At 48.1% G+C, this 14,975-nt stretch overlaps 1 protein-coding gene across 1 annotated transcript in view; it reads right to left on the reverse strand.

The window, feature by feature from the left end:
• Positions 1 to 3,725: 3,725 nt before the first annotated feature.
• LOC146798161 (uncharacterized) overlaps positions 3,726 to 14,975 on the reverse strand; it is a 203,575-nt gene continuing 192,325 nt past the window's right edge. Inside the window, exons 10-12 of the mRNA XM_085625412.1 lie at positions 7,971 to 8,102; positions 7,477 to 7,593; positions 3,726 to 4,998 (exon numbers count right to left, since the gene is read on the reverse strand). Of these exons, the coding sequence (XP_085481538.1) occupies positions 4,870 to 4,998; positions 7,477 to 7,593; positions 7,971 to 8,102 (378 nt within the window). The 3' untranslated portion in view covers positions 3,726 to 4,869. The remainder of the gene's footprint in view (positions 4,999 to 7,476; positions 7,594 to 7,970; positions 8,103 to 14,975) is intronic.

Genomic DNA, 14,975 nt, shown 5'->3' on the forward strand with positions numbered 1-14,975 from the left:
AATGAACCCCCTCATTGTGTTCCTTTTTAAATTAAATGTTTTGAGTTACCACTTTATTCCAATCAAGATGGCTTCAGGTGTGCCATACGTTTGTCATAAGTAGGACTGTTAGTTCTCTAGTTGTTCTTCGGAACACTCTGGGAAGCTGCAGTAGGACACAAAGGAATCAACTGACAGTCTCTGCCCTTGTTGGATGTACATGTTTTACTGAGAATATCAGACTTCATTCTCACATGACTGAGAAAGATAATGTGAATTTGCTGAAAATATGCTCTCAGTTTAGCTTATAGATCACCTTCCAAACCTCTGTGGGAAAAGTATGAGAAAATAGTTTTCTCTCAAACATGATTCATAATATCCCATCAGAAGGCTTTTTCACATGGTAAAATCACCTTAGAACACACCACAATTCCTAAAATGAGTATGGTACCATCAACAAATGATTTATAATGTAACTAAAGTCTTAAAACCTTCTATTAACTTCAATGTTTTTTAATGAGGTGCTATCACGTATATTGGTCCCAAGATGGCTGCCAACACTTCTTGGATGAAATGCTGACAGCCAATCAGATCTCACGATGAGATGTGTGGTTAGGCTCTGCCCAGATATATATGTGATTTTACTTTTGATTTTCTAAGGAACTACTGAACGGATTTACACCATTTAAGCAAAAGACACAACTCTGAACCACGGTCTACCTTTCTGCCAAATTTGGTGTAATTCGGTTCAGCAGTTTGGGCTGTAGCTGCGACTGGGTCAGGCGAGACCTAAAAAACTGCCCCGGAAGATAGAATCCCTGAGGCCTAATAAGGCTCAGAGAGAGTGGCTGCACACCCCCTTCTCCTTGGATTTTGTCCCCGGGGATGGGATCCCCAGGACCGTAGAACGCTTGGGAAGGGGGTGCCACTTCCATAGTATGTGGCCTGGGGGATGAGGTCCCTGGGGTCAATTAAGGGTCTGGGAGGGGACTGCATGCCTCCTATCCCCTTAATATATATGTTGTGGCCCCAGGAGATGGCGTCCCCAGGACCCGAAGGCCAACCCTACACTGCGCATGCCAAAAGCTGTGTGTGGTGTGGGGTTGGCACCCCACTGGGTGTTTGGTCATCAGGCTTGGAGGCAGGCCAAACCATCTCTACAACCTTCCTGCTGCACACGGACAAAGGCTGGACGCAACGTGTGGTTGGCTGACTGCTGGGAGTTGGACGCAGGGCCTGGCTGCAAACCAAGCCCTGCTGCTAACGCATGCATGCATGACTAAAGGCTGTGTGTGATGTGGGGTTGGCTTTCTCCGGGTGGCTGCCTGCGTGAAGTTGCCACATGGCCTGGCTGCAAGCCAGGCCCCCCGGCCACCCTCACACTGCACATGACAAAAGACGTGCAAAGCATGGGGATGGCTACCTCCGGGTGGGTTGGCCACAGAGCCTGGCAACCCACTGTTTGCCGTGCACTGTATGGGGTTGGCTGCATGTGAGAAGGTGAGGTAATAAGCAGTGCATGGATGGAGTGCAAGTTCTGGTTAGCTTTGCTAACTAGAACTGGTAAATTTCTGTGTTTTTTTTAGTTCAAAATGTTAATGTTGTCACTGGCATATTCACCTAACTATAACATTACTTTAACCGTTATTTTCTCCGCAAAAAAGGGAAACAAATTAATTGTGCAGGGGAAAGCCCTACAAACTGCCCCTTTTTCAGTGAACTCCTAACCTTCCCTTACCACTACCCACTGCTAAAATTACCCCTTTCACACCTAAACCCTAAAATTACCCTTACCATACGTTACCGCTACTAATCTCTAAACTCTGTGGAGTTGTTGGAAATGTTGCGTGATGTGGCTGCGGTGGGGAATGTTGAGAACCAGTCTGGAAGCGGTGTTTTGGACGTTCTGTAGTTTCTTGAGCTGTTTCTGCGTGACACCGGAGTAGAGTTCATTGCTGTAGTCGAGCCTGCTAGTGATGAGTGCGTGGGTGACCGTCTTTTTGGACTCTCTGGGGATCCATCTGAATGTCTTTCTAAGCAGGCCGAGGAAACTGCGTTGATTTGGCAGTTCATAGTGAGTCCAGTATGATGCTGAGGTTGCATGCGTGGTCTGTCGGTGGGAGGGGATCCCAGGGCGGCTGGCCACCAAGAGTCGTCCAAGGCTGAAGGCGTGGGTCCCAGGAGGAGTACTTCAATCTTAACCAAGTTGAGCTTGAGGCAGATGCCATTCAACCAGGTAGCGACGGCATTCATTCCACTGTGGAAGTTAGTTCTGGTGGTTGCAGGTTCGTTGGTGAGGGAGAGGTTCGGCTTGGTGTCCTTGGCGTAGGAGACAATGTTCAGTCTGTGGCTTCTGATGATGGCTGCGAGGGGGTCCATGTAGATGTTGAAATGGGTGGGGCTCAGGGAGGAGCCACGGAGCACTCCGCAGCTGATCTCTGTGGGTTCTGAGAGGGACAGGGTAGTCTGACTCGCTGGTTTCGGCTAGTTAGGGAGGAGTGGATCCAGTCCACTGCCTTGTCGCATGATTAGGGTGCGTGAGACGGTGTTAAAGGCGGCTGAGAGGTCCAGTAGGATGAGGGCTGCGGACTTGACCCGGTCAAGGAGGGAGCGGATTTGGTCGGAGGCAGTGAAGAGTGCGGTCTCCATGCTGTGGTTGCTTCAAAAGCCAGATTGGGAGGTGTCCAGGACATTGTTTACTTCAAAGAACGTGGAGAGTTGGGTGTTGATGGCCTTCTCGATGCCCTTAGCTGGGAAGGATAGGTGGCAGATGGGTCTGAAGTTCTTGAGGTCAGTTGGGTCTGAGGACGGCTTCTTTAGCAGGGGGTTGATCTCGGCGTTTTTCCAGTCATCGGGGAAGGTGGCGGTTTCGATGGAGCAGTTGATGGTTCGGAGGAGCTAGAGGGTGAATGGCGGCAGCTGCTCTGTGGAAGATGTGGTACGGACAGGGATCCGTCAGGGCTCCTGAGTAGTTGCTCTTCATGGTCTTGAGTGTGTCCTCTGTTGTGAGCAGTGTCCAGCAGAGCACGGTCTGTTGGGGGCGGCGTGTTTGCGTGCTGTCATGGTGGGCATACCACACACCCATTCACACAAATTCCAAATTTTATTTTGCATTGTGACGCTCACATCAGGCACTACACCGCGAAGACTGCTTCCTTAGCAACACATAGTCGCCTTTAACTTCCCTGTCAGTGCCACTTAAAACTCCAGGAGATCTTGTGCAATGTTATGTGAAATGCTCAAAATTATACCATTACACCACATCATATAAATGAGCTTAGGTTCAGGTAAATAGATATCCTATCACAGGAACACAGCAGCAACTAGAACAAACAGATTGTGAGCGGCTGTTGTAGGCATCATATACCATACTGTCCATTTTTCAGGGCAAAAAGTGCCCTTACATCCCAAAATAAATGTGAGGATGCAAAAGCGCAAAATGTAGTAGTATCTGGGTCGCATAAATTTGTGCAATACCTGGCATTTTTTGAGGGGGTGAATTTCATGTAATTTCAGCAAAGGAAATTATGCACATTTTGCACAGGCCTAATAAAACTTCAAATATATGACATACAATTCTCCTCTGGCCAAAGCAAAACATCTTGCCAGAAGTGTTCACCTGCTTCTCTACCTCGAGCTATACTCCTGCCTCTGACCATATATAAGTAAATAATCATGGTCTGGAATGGAGATGCCATAAGCTCAGAAAATCTAAACACTTTTCAAGAAATCGGACCAGCCAGACAAAAAGTTATTTGGATTTATTCGGAGATGGTAGAGGCAGAGATGTGATTACATATGGAGAAGTCCTGTTTCCTCACACCACCCCCAGCTCAGTGTCCTCACCTGGAAGCTCCCATGATAGAGCTTTCACAGGATGGAACAGTTCAATAAGTGAACCAGCCTAGTGCCTTGCTTGGGTAGGAGGTCTGTCAGGAACATTTTGCGCTGATCCTTACAAGCCACTAGAAGCTAATAGGATAACCGTTCTCTAGGGTAGTGGCAAGAAAGACAATTAAGGCTGTCTGTGGATTGCCTCTGGCTATGACAAGATTTTAGAGGAAAGTTCAAGGGTTCAGAGGAAAGGCAAGACTAGGCACAATTATGCACCACCATGAAGGTGCTTCCCGAAGCGGAAATCTTCCTCCAAAACTACAAGTGCCCTCAGTTCCAAGCCGGACGGTGCAGTGATCCTTTAAATCTAGTTGGGTTGTAAGTGAGGAGAGATGTTATTGGGTCCTGGCAATGCTCTTGGTCACAGGGTGAGGGGAGCTGCTCTGCCAGCCCGGGAGGCCTCAGCGGTGAGTCAATATGTGACAGGAAATTATCATTTAATTCGGAGTTAATTTCTTGGTGAACAGTATGCGATTCATTCAGTGAGTTAGCGTGGTTTACTTAGCACTAAAGTTCTCAGTGAGGACCTTAGTCTTAATACAAAAGGAGCGGCTATGTGAGCTCAGTGGCAGAGTCCCCGATGAAACCTCGAGGTGCTAGTTGGTGGGGGAGGAGCTCTGATACTTTATCAATAGAGCCCCACAATTTGAGGCTGAGGGCTAAAGCAATGAAGACTACTGCACCTCTACCTGACAGGCGGCGCTCTCCACGATCACCCTGAGGACCACTGATACAGTGCACCAGGGGAGGGTTCACTGAGGGAAATCTATGCTTGAGTACCACAGCTCGCAGTGGGTTTTGTGGCCCCCTAAGAAACCCACTTAGGCAGAATAGACTTCACAGTATGCAGCAAGCAACAAAAAACATAAAAAGGCCTGAAACGTTGTCAATGTAAGCCAACATGGAGTCCAGAGAACAAAAGCAGTCCGTCATAACACGCTTTGGGTAATCGATTGTTGAACTCTCTGGAACCAGGGTATCATGATCTCGCCGGTCCTAGACTGCCATGATGTCCAAAGGCTTCTCCGCATAGAAGAGACCCCATCGCTGGTCTCCCAGGCTGCATCGGTACAACTTCTCTTTCCATCCCTCGATGATGTACAGATAATCATCTTCCGAGAACTCCTGTCAACAGAAAAGGAAGACACAAGCAGCAGGTTACAATAACCGGTATCACCTGCAGCAGGTGAAGAGCCTCTGCTCAACCCATCCCACCAGGCACACAAAGGCTGGGGGGCCTGAGTCTCTTTTGGGTGTGTCCAAGTTCTTGAGTAGTAGAAGCCTGCAGGTCAGGAGTGAGGTGCATTGGCAGATCCAAATGAGTTTCTGAGAGCTTCAATGAGAGGTTGGTCTGTAGGTTGGGTATGAAGGGCACGGAGAGATCTATGTATATGGGTAACCCATCAACCTCTGTTCTGACACTCAATTTGTTACAGTTTATGCCTAGTTTGTGACTATGTTCTACCACTACGTTACAATTACGTTTAGAGACACAAGTACAGCCATTGGGCATCTGTGGGAAAGAAATAATGAGGACAGTGATTGGTCACCGTGTGTTCAGCACCGGCGCCACTGTTATTATCCTTGTTGAAGGTTGTCATTTTAGCTTAAGTTCGACTTTCTTTTAAAATTGCTAATGGTTGGTGGTTTTTGTGGGCGAGTGTGTTGAAGGAATTACGAGGTTACATTAATCAGGGTTCCTGCAAGATTCAGACTCCTCTTCGTTCACTCATAAATACGCACCTATCCAAAGAGGCGTCAGACCCATATTTGGACCACTGCATTGAAGGAGAGACCTTCCCCACCAATAATAACAGGCAATGACTGAAAATAATGACCAACAATCCACCTCCTTGCTTTGGACCCAGAGCGAAAGATGCTTTAGACATCTGTCTGAACTATCTAATGCGACACTGCAAATCTTTGTTTCAATCGGTATCACTAAAGATTTTAGTGCTGCGAAGTTGCCGGATGGTGACATGGCGGAGCTATGCAAGCCCTTGAATCTATAGACAAACGATGAACTGTACTCCTGTCAGATTCAAGGTCACCTATAAGGCAGCCCCATGGACAGTTCTGAGGGTCTGAGTCTCTGGAGTCAGGCAACAGAGAGAAAAATCTCCCCCTCCTCTTTCAACCACAGGAACAAGCAGGTTGTCTCAAAAAATAAATCTTGAGGAAAAATCTCCCAAGGTGCTCCAGGAACAAGGAAGTCAGTTGCAACCAAAAATAAAAACAGAATTTGGAAGGACAATTATGTACTGACTTTTTTGCAAAGAAACTCTGATTTTGCAAACCATCCTATGTACGACCAGGTCAATTCTCAAAATCACAGATTGCAGAGGGTCGCATAACGACCTGCCTAAGAATATATTAATTAGGCGGGTCACAACTAAAGGCCTTCTTCAATTGGCTATCAAGGCAAGCAACATACAGCAGACCACCATCCGTGTGTTTACATTTCCAGAAGAAAGGCTTGTGTTTTTTTAAAGAAGCACAAGTTTGTGAAAGAAACTCGGGCATTAAAAAAATATTTTCCGTTTGGAAAAACATCAAGAAGAGGAGGCAGTGGTCTCCTGCCTTCCTTTGAGAAGTCAGCAACTGCTCAGGGCTGAGCAACCAGAACTGCAGTTGCAAACCACTGTAATGGCCCTTTCACACCCATTCCAAACTGAGATTTGGTGTAGGCCTGAAAAACGATTTTATAAATTAGAAAAACTTTACCTACTCGTACAATGGGTTTTGTGCATTACAAATTGGATTTTTGTGTTAGCAACCCATAGATTTTTTTTTTTATTGGAGGGTTTTTATTTGCAAAATCCCTTAGTACAACTGGCCCAAAGAGTGTTACAGGCAACACCCCTTGTGCAGCCATCTCACCAATAAGACTACTTCCAAATCGTGCCCCAGCCAGCTCCTTGTTTTCAAACTATAGCGGTTGACTAGTCAGTCCAAATAGTGTGTATGTTTTTTGTTCTTTTCTTAACTTTAAATTAGGAAAATAAACGGATTTTTAGACAACATTTTTTTGTAGGAATGTATTATAAAATGGTTTTTTTAATTGTACCTGAATTGTACTTCTTTTAATTATCTCTTCTAAATACAATCACTAGGCCCTTGACACTGGCCTGCTACCAAACAGCGAACAAATGTATCTTCTCTGAGATACCGTTCCCCCTTTGTGCCAGTCTCAGGGCGCATGCTTTTCTGGACTAACCCCAACTTTATTGGGGGATGGCCTACAACTTCATAATGTGTGCCTAAGTACCAAAACACCTGTGGTGGACGGTAGGTCGCAAAAGTGGTGCTTCGGCAGCGCAGTCTTCTTGGTACTAGAATATCAGAGGGGGACTCTTTAAGCCAGAACTGAGGTGAATGATAAGACACATGTGGTACTGATTAGAGGGAGTGCAGCAGATCAGGACTAAGGTGTGTCGGTGGGTCCTGGTGCTTGAATAGCAAATGGCTACATTGACAGAGGTACATTTTAAAGGGTATGGGGCGGCTTCACCAGTATTATGCCTTTGGAGGTGGAGGGCGAACGGGGATGCCGCACAGATCAGACTGGATCTTCATCGGCTGCTCCAGTCTCGCTGTAATTACCTGGGTAAAAGCCTCTTTCATCTCCTGTGTCCTGCAGAGCTCCATGTTCAGGACCTCCACGAACTGTGCTGTGCGGTCCACGGCGCGGACATTCACAAATCCCACCTTCTCCAGGAACTAGACCAATGCCATAAAAGAGAAAGCAGGGAGGGCAGAGTTAGAGTGGGAAGGGGCTCAATTTAAAGGAGGCGAGGTAATGAATGATATCATAGGAGGCCATGTAATGAATAATGTCATATGTTTTACTATCCAATCAGACGCCATCAAACAAGGGGTTATTCCAATAGCCTTGCAGCTTATGATTGTTTATGATGTAAGATTGAGTAATAAGACAAGCTTTATACTTTCACTGAATGGCTCCTCTAGAAAGAGACAATCAATGGATCCAAAGGCCAAGTTGTGTGCATCTGAATGTAACCCTGTTATGTTAAACATTTTATATTTTAAAAAATATAAAAAAGGCATTGGGGGTAATAGAGGACAAAGGGACTGACCTTGCCATATTCCTGGGGCGTGTACAGGATGTAACCTCTCCCCTTCACATACTCCTCAAAAACCTTAGACCAGGGCTTCTCGCCGCAGCAGTAATCAGTGATCAGAAGTCGGCCTCCAGGCTTCAACCAGGACTACAATGGAGAAAGGAAAAGCAAAGAGTGAAAACAAGGAGAAATCGATCAAAAAAAAGTGTAAAGGAAAGAGAAAGAAATAACAGATGTTAAGTGGGGACAAAAAAAAAGTAGTTAGCAAAACGAGAGGAGGGTAACATATAGATAATGGAAGGAAAGACAAAGAAGATGCAGGAGGTACAGGAGAAAGAAATGAGAGGGGATAAAAAGGCGAAAAAGGAGGAGAGTAGAGAATAAGACAAAAGAGCAAGAGAGACAAGGAAGAGGGTGATAAGAGGAAGCCAGGAGCGAGAACGAATAAACAGAGCAAGGGGAGGCAGGAGAGAAAGGTAAGCCAAAGAACAAGAAAAGAAAAAGTAGTGAGTGATCAGGAGAGGGTGGGAGAGAGAAAGAATGAGAGCATAGAAGACACAGGAGAAAAGAGAATGGACTGAGTGGGAGGAGAGTGGAAGAAGATGAACGAGGCAAGAGGAAGTGAGCAGAGGAAGGAATGTAAGGAGCAGTGTGTCAAAGGAGGAGAAGGACAACATGGAAGGGAGGAGAATGAGAACACAAATAAAAGGGAGGTTGAACAGAGAAGTGAAAAAAAATGGAACGGGCAGGGAAAGAGAAAGTAGTAGGCATATAGTGAAAGCGGGGAAAAAAGCACAAGTGAATAGCAGAGAGAGAAAAAAAATCGAATGAAAAAAGGAGAAGCCAAAAAAGTAGTAAGGAAGAGAAACACGAAGAGAGAAACAATTAGGAGGTGGAAGAGAAAACAATTAAGAGGTGGGAGCAAACAATGAAACAGAATGAAAGAGTGATACAAAGAAAGTGACAATGAAGGAAAGAACAAAAACAAGTATATAAATCTATAATTTTTGTTACTGAAAAAAGCCCCAAATTAGACAGTAATGGTGTGCTACAAAGTGCACATCACACCGTATGCCCTCACCATGTTATGCTCTTCGTAGAGAGCCTTTTTGACTTGCCATCTAAGGGGTTTACTGAACATGGTAGAGGGCATGGGTCCACAGTGTCCACTGTGCTTTGCATACTATAACTGGCATATTGTCAAATTTGAGATTTTTCATTTCTGTAATCACTTAATCTGAACTATCTTTTAACAGTGTTTTCTTCAGTGAATTACATTTTTGTTTTATGTGCAACATTCACCTTCCACATACCCATTCTGCATTAACCCCCACCTTTAGGCTAGGCGATGCACCCAACCCTATTCAGTTGTGCACACCGAGGTTTGGTTGCAGGGCCTGCCTGGCCTTGATTTGCTGAATGCTAAAATGTATGTAGAATCATCAACCAGCGGGAATGAATATGCTACTTACCAGTATGCATCTGTTCTTGGCATGTAGGGCTGCTGACATTCATATCTGTGCATAGATCGCCGCCTAGTGTTGGGTCCGGATGTTTGCACGTTGTTGTCCTGGAAGAGTCTTCGAAGTATCCTGGGATAGGTGACTCCTCCCCTGGACTACAGTGCGCATGGGCATCCTCTCCATCCTCAGATTGTTTTTCGCCATTGTGGCAGTGATGGAGTAGATACAGAAAGTGATGACCATGCTTACAGTAATTCTGAGAGCTGCAGCTGCTAGAGGCGCCGGGGAGGAGGGAGGGCGATATGAATGTCAGCAGCCCTACATGCCAAGAACAGATGCATACTGGTAAGTAGCATATTCAGTTCGAGGCATGAGGGCTGCTGAATTCATATCTGTGCATAGAATATACAGCAGTGCCCTCTTATTAGCGGCGGCTACCAGTGCCAGCTGCAGCGGTCTGAAAAAGAGTTTTGAGAACAGCCTGTCCTACAGCTGCCTGCTGTTTTGATTGCACATCTACACAATAGTGTTTGGTAAATGTATGTGTAGTGGACCAGGTGGCTGCTCTACATATATCATGCAAAGGAATGTTTCCTAGGAAAGCCATGGAGGCCCCTAACTTACGTGTTGAGTGGGCTCGTGGGGGAATCGTTAATGTGCGTTTAGCCTTTTGATAGCAAATTTGAATACATTTAACGATCCATCTGGCTATACCTGCTTTGGAGATAGCGTTACCTTTGTGGTGTGGGGCAAAGGCAACGAAAAGTTGTTTTGTTTTCCTAAAGGGTTTGGTCCTGTCGATATAATACATGAGGGCCCTTTTCACATCTAGTGTATGGAGTGCCCTTTCTGCGACAGTTTGTGGGTTTTGAAAGAAAACAGGCAGTTCAATAGTTTGATTCATGTGGAACTGCGATATTACCTTAGGCATGAATTTGGGGTTGGTACGTAGTACGACCCTGTTGGCGTGAACCTGTATAAATGGCTCTTGAACAGTTAGTGCCTGGAGTTCACTAACTCTTCGTAAAGAAGTTATCGCCACCAGGAAAGCTACTTTCCAGGTAAGGAATTGAATCTCGCATGAGTGTAGAGGTTCAAAGGGTGGACCCATCAGGCGTGTGAGGACCAAGTTGAGGTTCCACATTGGAGCTGGTGGGTGGCTAGGTGGAATGACTCTTTTGAGTCCTTCCAAGAATGCTTTGATGGCAGGCACTCTGAATAGAGAGAGGTGCTGCCTGGTTTGTAGATAGGCTGATATTGCGGTCAAATGGACACGTATAGAGGTGTACGCCAGATTGCATCGGTATAGGTGTAATAGGTAACAAATAATGTTTTGGATGGATGCGTCTAGCGGGTTAATGTCATTATTATTGCAGTAAATGACGAACCTTTTCCATTTGGCTGCATAGCAAGCTCTGGTAGTGGGTCTCCTGGCCTCCTTAATGATGTCCATACAGTCAGGTGGCAGGTTTAGGTAGCCAAACTCTAGGACTTCAGGAGCCAGATTGCCAGATTCAGCTGTTGCGGATCTGGGTGCTGAATCTCTCCATGGTTCTGCGTCAAATGCTCGGGTTTGACCCGCAGCCTTTGATGCGGCACCACGGAAAGTTCGAGAAAGGTGGTGTACCACGGCTGACGTGCCCACGTTGGAGCAACCAGGACGAGTGTCAGTGAGTGTTGTCTGAGTTTGCGTGCCACCAGCGGTATCAGTGGTGCTGGGGGAAAAGCGTACGCAAATCTGCCGGACCAGTTCATCCATATCGCATTGCCCTGCGACTGCGGATGTGGGAACCTGGCGGCAAAGCTTTGGCATTTTGCGTTTTCGCTTGTGGCGAATAGGTCTATCTCTGGATGACCCCACTGCTGGAAGTACGGTTGGAGTACTGATGGGTGTAACTCCCACTCGTGCATCTGGTGGCTGTGTCTGCTGAGCAGATCCGCCATCTGGTTGTCCTTGCCGGGGAGGTGTTCTGCCATGAGGAACATGTTCCTCTGACTGGCCCACTTCCACATGCTCTGAGCCAGATGAGACAACTGTGGAGAGTGTGTTCCTCCCTGCTTCTGTATGTAGTACATGGCAGTCATGTTGTCCGTCCGGATCAACACGACTTTGTTGCACAAGTGTACTTTGAATGCTTTCATAGCCAGGAAGATTGCCATCAGTTCTAGAAGGTTGATGTGCATCTTCTTTTGTTGTGTTGTCCATAGTCCCTGCACTGTGTAATGGAGTACATGAGCTCCCCATCCCTGGAGAGACGCGTCCGCCGTCAGTATTATCTGTGGGACAGGCTCTTGGAACGGTCGGCCCTTTCAAAGGTTTTGTGGATTCCACCAATGCAGAGAGTTGTATGCCCGACCGCTCACCAACACTAGGTCTTTCAACTGTCCTTGAGCCTGATTCCACTGACGTGCTAAGCACTCCTGAAGCGGGCGCATATGTAGTCTCGCGTGTGGGACTATGAAAATGCAGGAGGCCATCATGCCTATCAGCTGCATGAACACTCGCGCGGGAAGGGAGTGTTGTGGTTTGAACTTGGAAATCAGCATTTGCATGCTGTTGATTCTCACTAAATTTGGCTGAGCTGTGGCCGCCAGAGTGTCTATAGTCGCACCTAGGTACTGTTGTACGTGTGCGGGCTGTAGATGGGATTTTGGGTAATTTAGTGAGAAACCCAGACTGTGAAGGAGGTGAATGGTGCGGGACACGTGGCTGGCACATTGCTGGGCTGACTTCGCTTGAACGAGCCAGTCGTCCAGGTAAGGGTAGACGTGTATGTGCTGCCTCCGTAGATGTGCCGCTACAGTAGCTAGGCACTTTGTGAACACCCTGGGTGCTGTTGTTACGCCGAAGGGGAGGACTTTGAATTGATAGTGCTGCCCCTGAACAGTGAACCTGAGGTATTTCTTGTGTGAGGGGTGAATGGGTATGTGGAAATACGCATCTTTGAGGTCCAGTGTGGCCAGGAAGTCTCCCTGCTTGAGCAGCGGGAGGACTTGCTGTAAAGTGAGCATGTGAAAATGCTCGGAAAGAATGTACTGGTTTAGGGGTCTCAGGTCTAATATAGGTCTGAGTGACCCGTCCTTTTTCGGTATTAAAAAGTACAGGGAGTACACCCCCGTACCTTGCTCGTGGACGGGTACGACCTCTATTGCGCCTTTTAGTAGCATACTTTGCACCTCCTGCTGTAAGAGCGTTAAGTGCTCTGAGGACATAAGACGGTTTTTTGGAGGTATTGTGGGTGGAGTTGAGGTTAGTTCTAGGCAGTAACCGTTTTGACAATATCCTTGACCCACCTGTCCGTGGTGATGGAGTTCCACGTGGACAGGAACCTTTGTAGTCTTCCCCCGACAGGTGTTATGTGGTCGGGAGGAAGGGAGAGGGCGTCACTGCTTGTTCTTGGGGGAGGACCTGGTGTTGCCGTAGCCGCGTCCTCTGCCCTTTGTGCTGGAGCCACGATATCCACCCCGGGTGTTTTTATCGTAGGTGTTTTGTGTGTTGCCCTTGTTGTATGTTTGCTGTGACCCCTGTCCTCTACCTGCTCCTCTATTTCCGGGGCGACGAAAGGAGCCGCTCCGAAAGGACTGCGTCTGTAGGGCCCCCATGGACTTTGCAGTGTCTGTGTCCTTTTTTATTTTCTCTAGGGTGGTGTCAACCTCCGGCCCGAATAAGTAGTCGGGGTTGACAGGTTGGTTGAGGATGTTATTTTGTACCTCTGGTTTGAATCCGGAGATTCGCAACCAGGCGTGTCGTCGCAACATGACGCTAGTGTTTATGGCTCTGGCAGCTGTATCCGCGGCATCCAGTGCACACTTAATGGATGCATTTGTGAGGAATTGTCCCTCCCTGATGAGGATCTCTGCACCTTCTTTGAATTGGTCAGGGAGATGTTGGAGTAGTTGCTCTAATGTGTCGTAGTGCGCTCGATCGTAGCGAGCGAGGAGCGCTTGAGTATTGGCAATGCGCCATATGTTAGCTGCCTGGGCGGCAACCCGTTTGCCAGAGGTCTCTAGCACCTTGGACTCTTTGTCCGGGGGAGGAGCATCACCTGTTGTTTGCGAGTGTGCCCTCTTGCGAGCATTTGCAACGACAATGGAATCCAGAGGTAACTGGCCTCTAATGTAAGTAGGGTCCCCAGGCGCTGATCTGTATTTCTTGTCGATCCTGGGGTTTATCACTCTTGCCCTGGTGGGTTCCTTGAAGATGTCCTTTGCTGGTTTGAGGACCCCCTTTAACATGGGCAGAGTCTTTATGTTCCTTTCTGAGGATGCAAAAGTATCCATGAGAAAGTCGTCCTCGACGGTGTCAGAGTGAAGTTGCACCCCATGATTGGCCGCAGCCCGTTCAATTAGAGCGTTGAACGCGGCAGTGTCCTCTGTGGGAGATGTTTTTGCTCCATAGAGTTGCGGGTCCTGTGCATCCATAGGTGCACCTGGGTCTACAGGGTCATCCCAAGCTTGATCAGGGTCCTGTTGGCCTTCAGGGTCCATCTCTCCGGGGTAGGGTACTTGGTCACCCATGTAGTCCTCCAACGCATCCGTGTCGGAGTGTGTGGGAGAGAAGGACTGTGGATCCTGGTAGGGTGAATGGAAAGGTTCGTAAAGAACTGGTTCCGAAGCCGCTGGCAGCTTTCTCTTAAGCGGGATCCGGAAGGAGTCCAAAGCTGGCTCAGAAGTTATTCTCCGTTTGTGGATAATCATCCTGCCAGTGTCGGCGTCGATGAGATGTGATGGAGACGTCTCCGCAGAGCGTTCGGCAGGCGTGATCGTGGTGTGGGTGACCCGTGTCCTGATTTGGAACAGTTTCGGGGCCGTGGATGGTGGCAGGCCAAAAGTAATGTTGGCCGGTGCCGAAGAGGCTGTTGGAGCTTTTATCGGCTCGGAGCCCGACGTGTCCTGGAGGACCGTTTTGTTTTTGGTGCGTTGCGCAGCAACGGGTCGCACCTGGAGCGCCATCGATTCCCTTGCGCCGACCGGTTCCGTAGAGGCGGGCGTGGACTTCTTCGGCGCCGGTGAGTCATCGAGTCGAGGGGCGGTAATGGCCGTCGACGTCTTCGATGAGTGTGGCTTTGGTGGTGCCGTCGAAGCGGTGGGAGACGCAGCAGGCAGTTTGACCTTTGGGGTCGGAGCCGATTGCGTCGGTGCCGGGAGCCGAGTAGGTTTGGTGGCACCGAAGGTCTTTTTCCGTACGTCGACTCCGACGTCGGCCGCTTCAAGCTCGGCACCGAAGTCTCGTTTGTTGCGCTCGGTGCCGACGGGTTTTGCTGGCGTCGAAGGTGTGGTGGGCCTCGATCCGACCAGCGCCACTTTCGGTTTCGGTTTCAATTGAACCAATACAGCTTTCGGTTTCGGTTTCGAAGAAGGGAAACCAGCCGGCTTGGGCTTTAATGGCTGCCGCTGAATGTCCGAGGCCGGGCCAGAGGGCGGGGCCGAAGAACTGCGGGATAGGTCTTGGGTAAGGCCCGAAGGCGATCCCTCGACCGGAGCCATAGACTGTCGCACTGGGATATCCTCAGTCTGTATGGGTAGGCCTTGCTCGTCACCGGAGCTACTCTCTTCG

The sequence above is a fragment of the Triturus cristatus genome, chromosome 9 (genome assembly GCF_964204655.1).
Source record: "Triturus cristatus chromosome 9, aTriCri1.1, whole genome shotgun sequence".
NCBI lineage: Eukaryota > Metazoa > Chordata > Amphibia > Caudata > Salamandridae > Triturus > Triturus cristatus.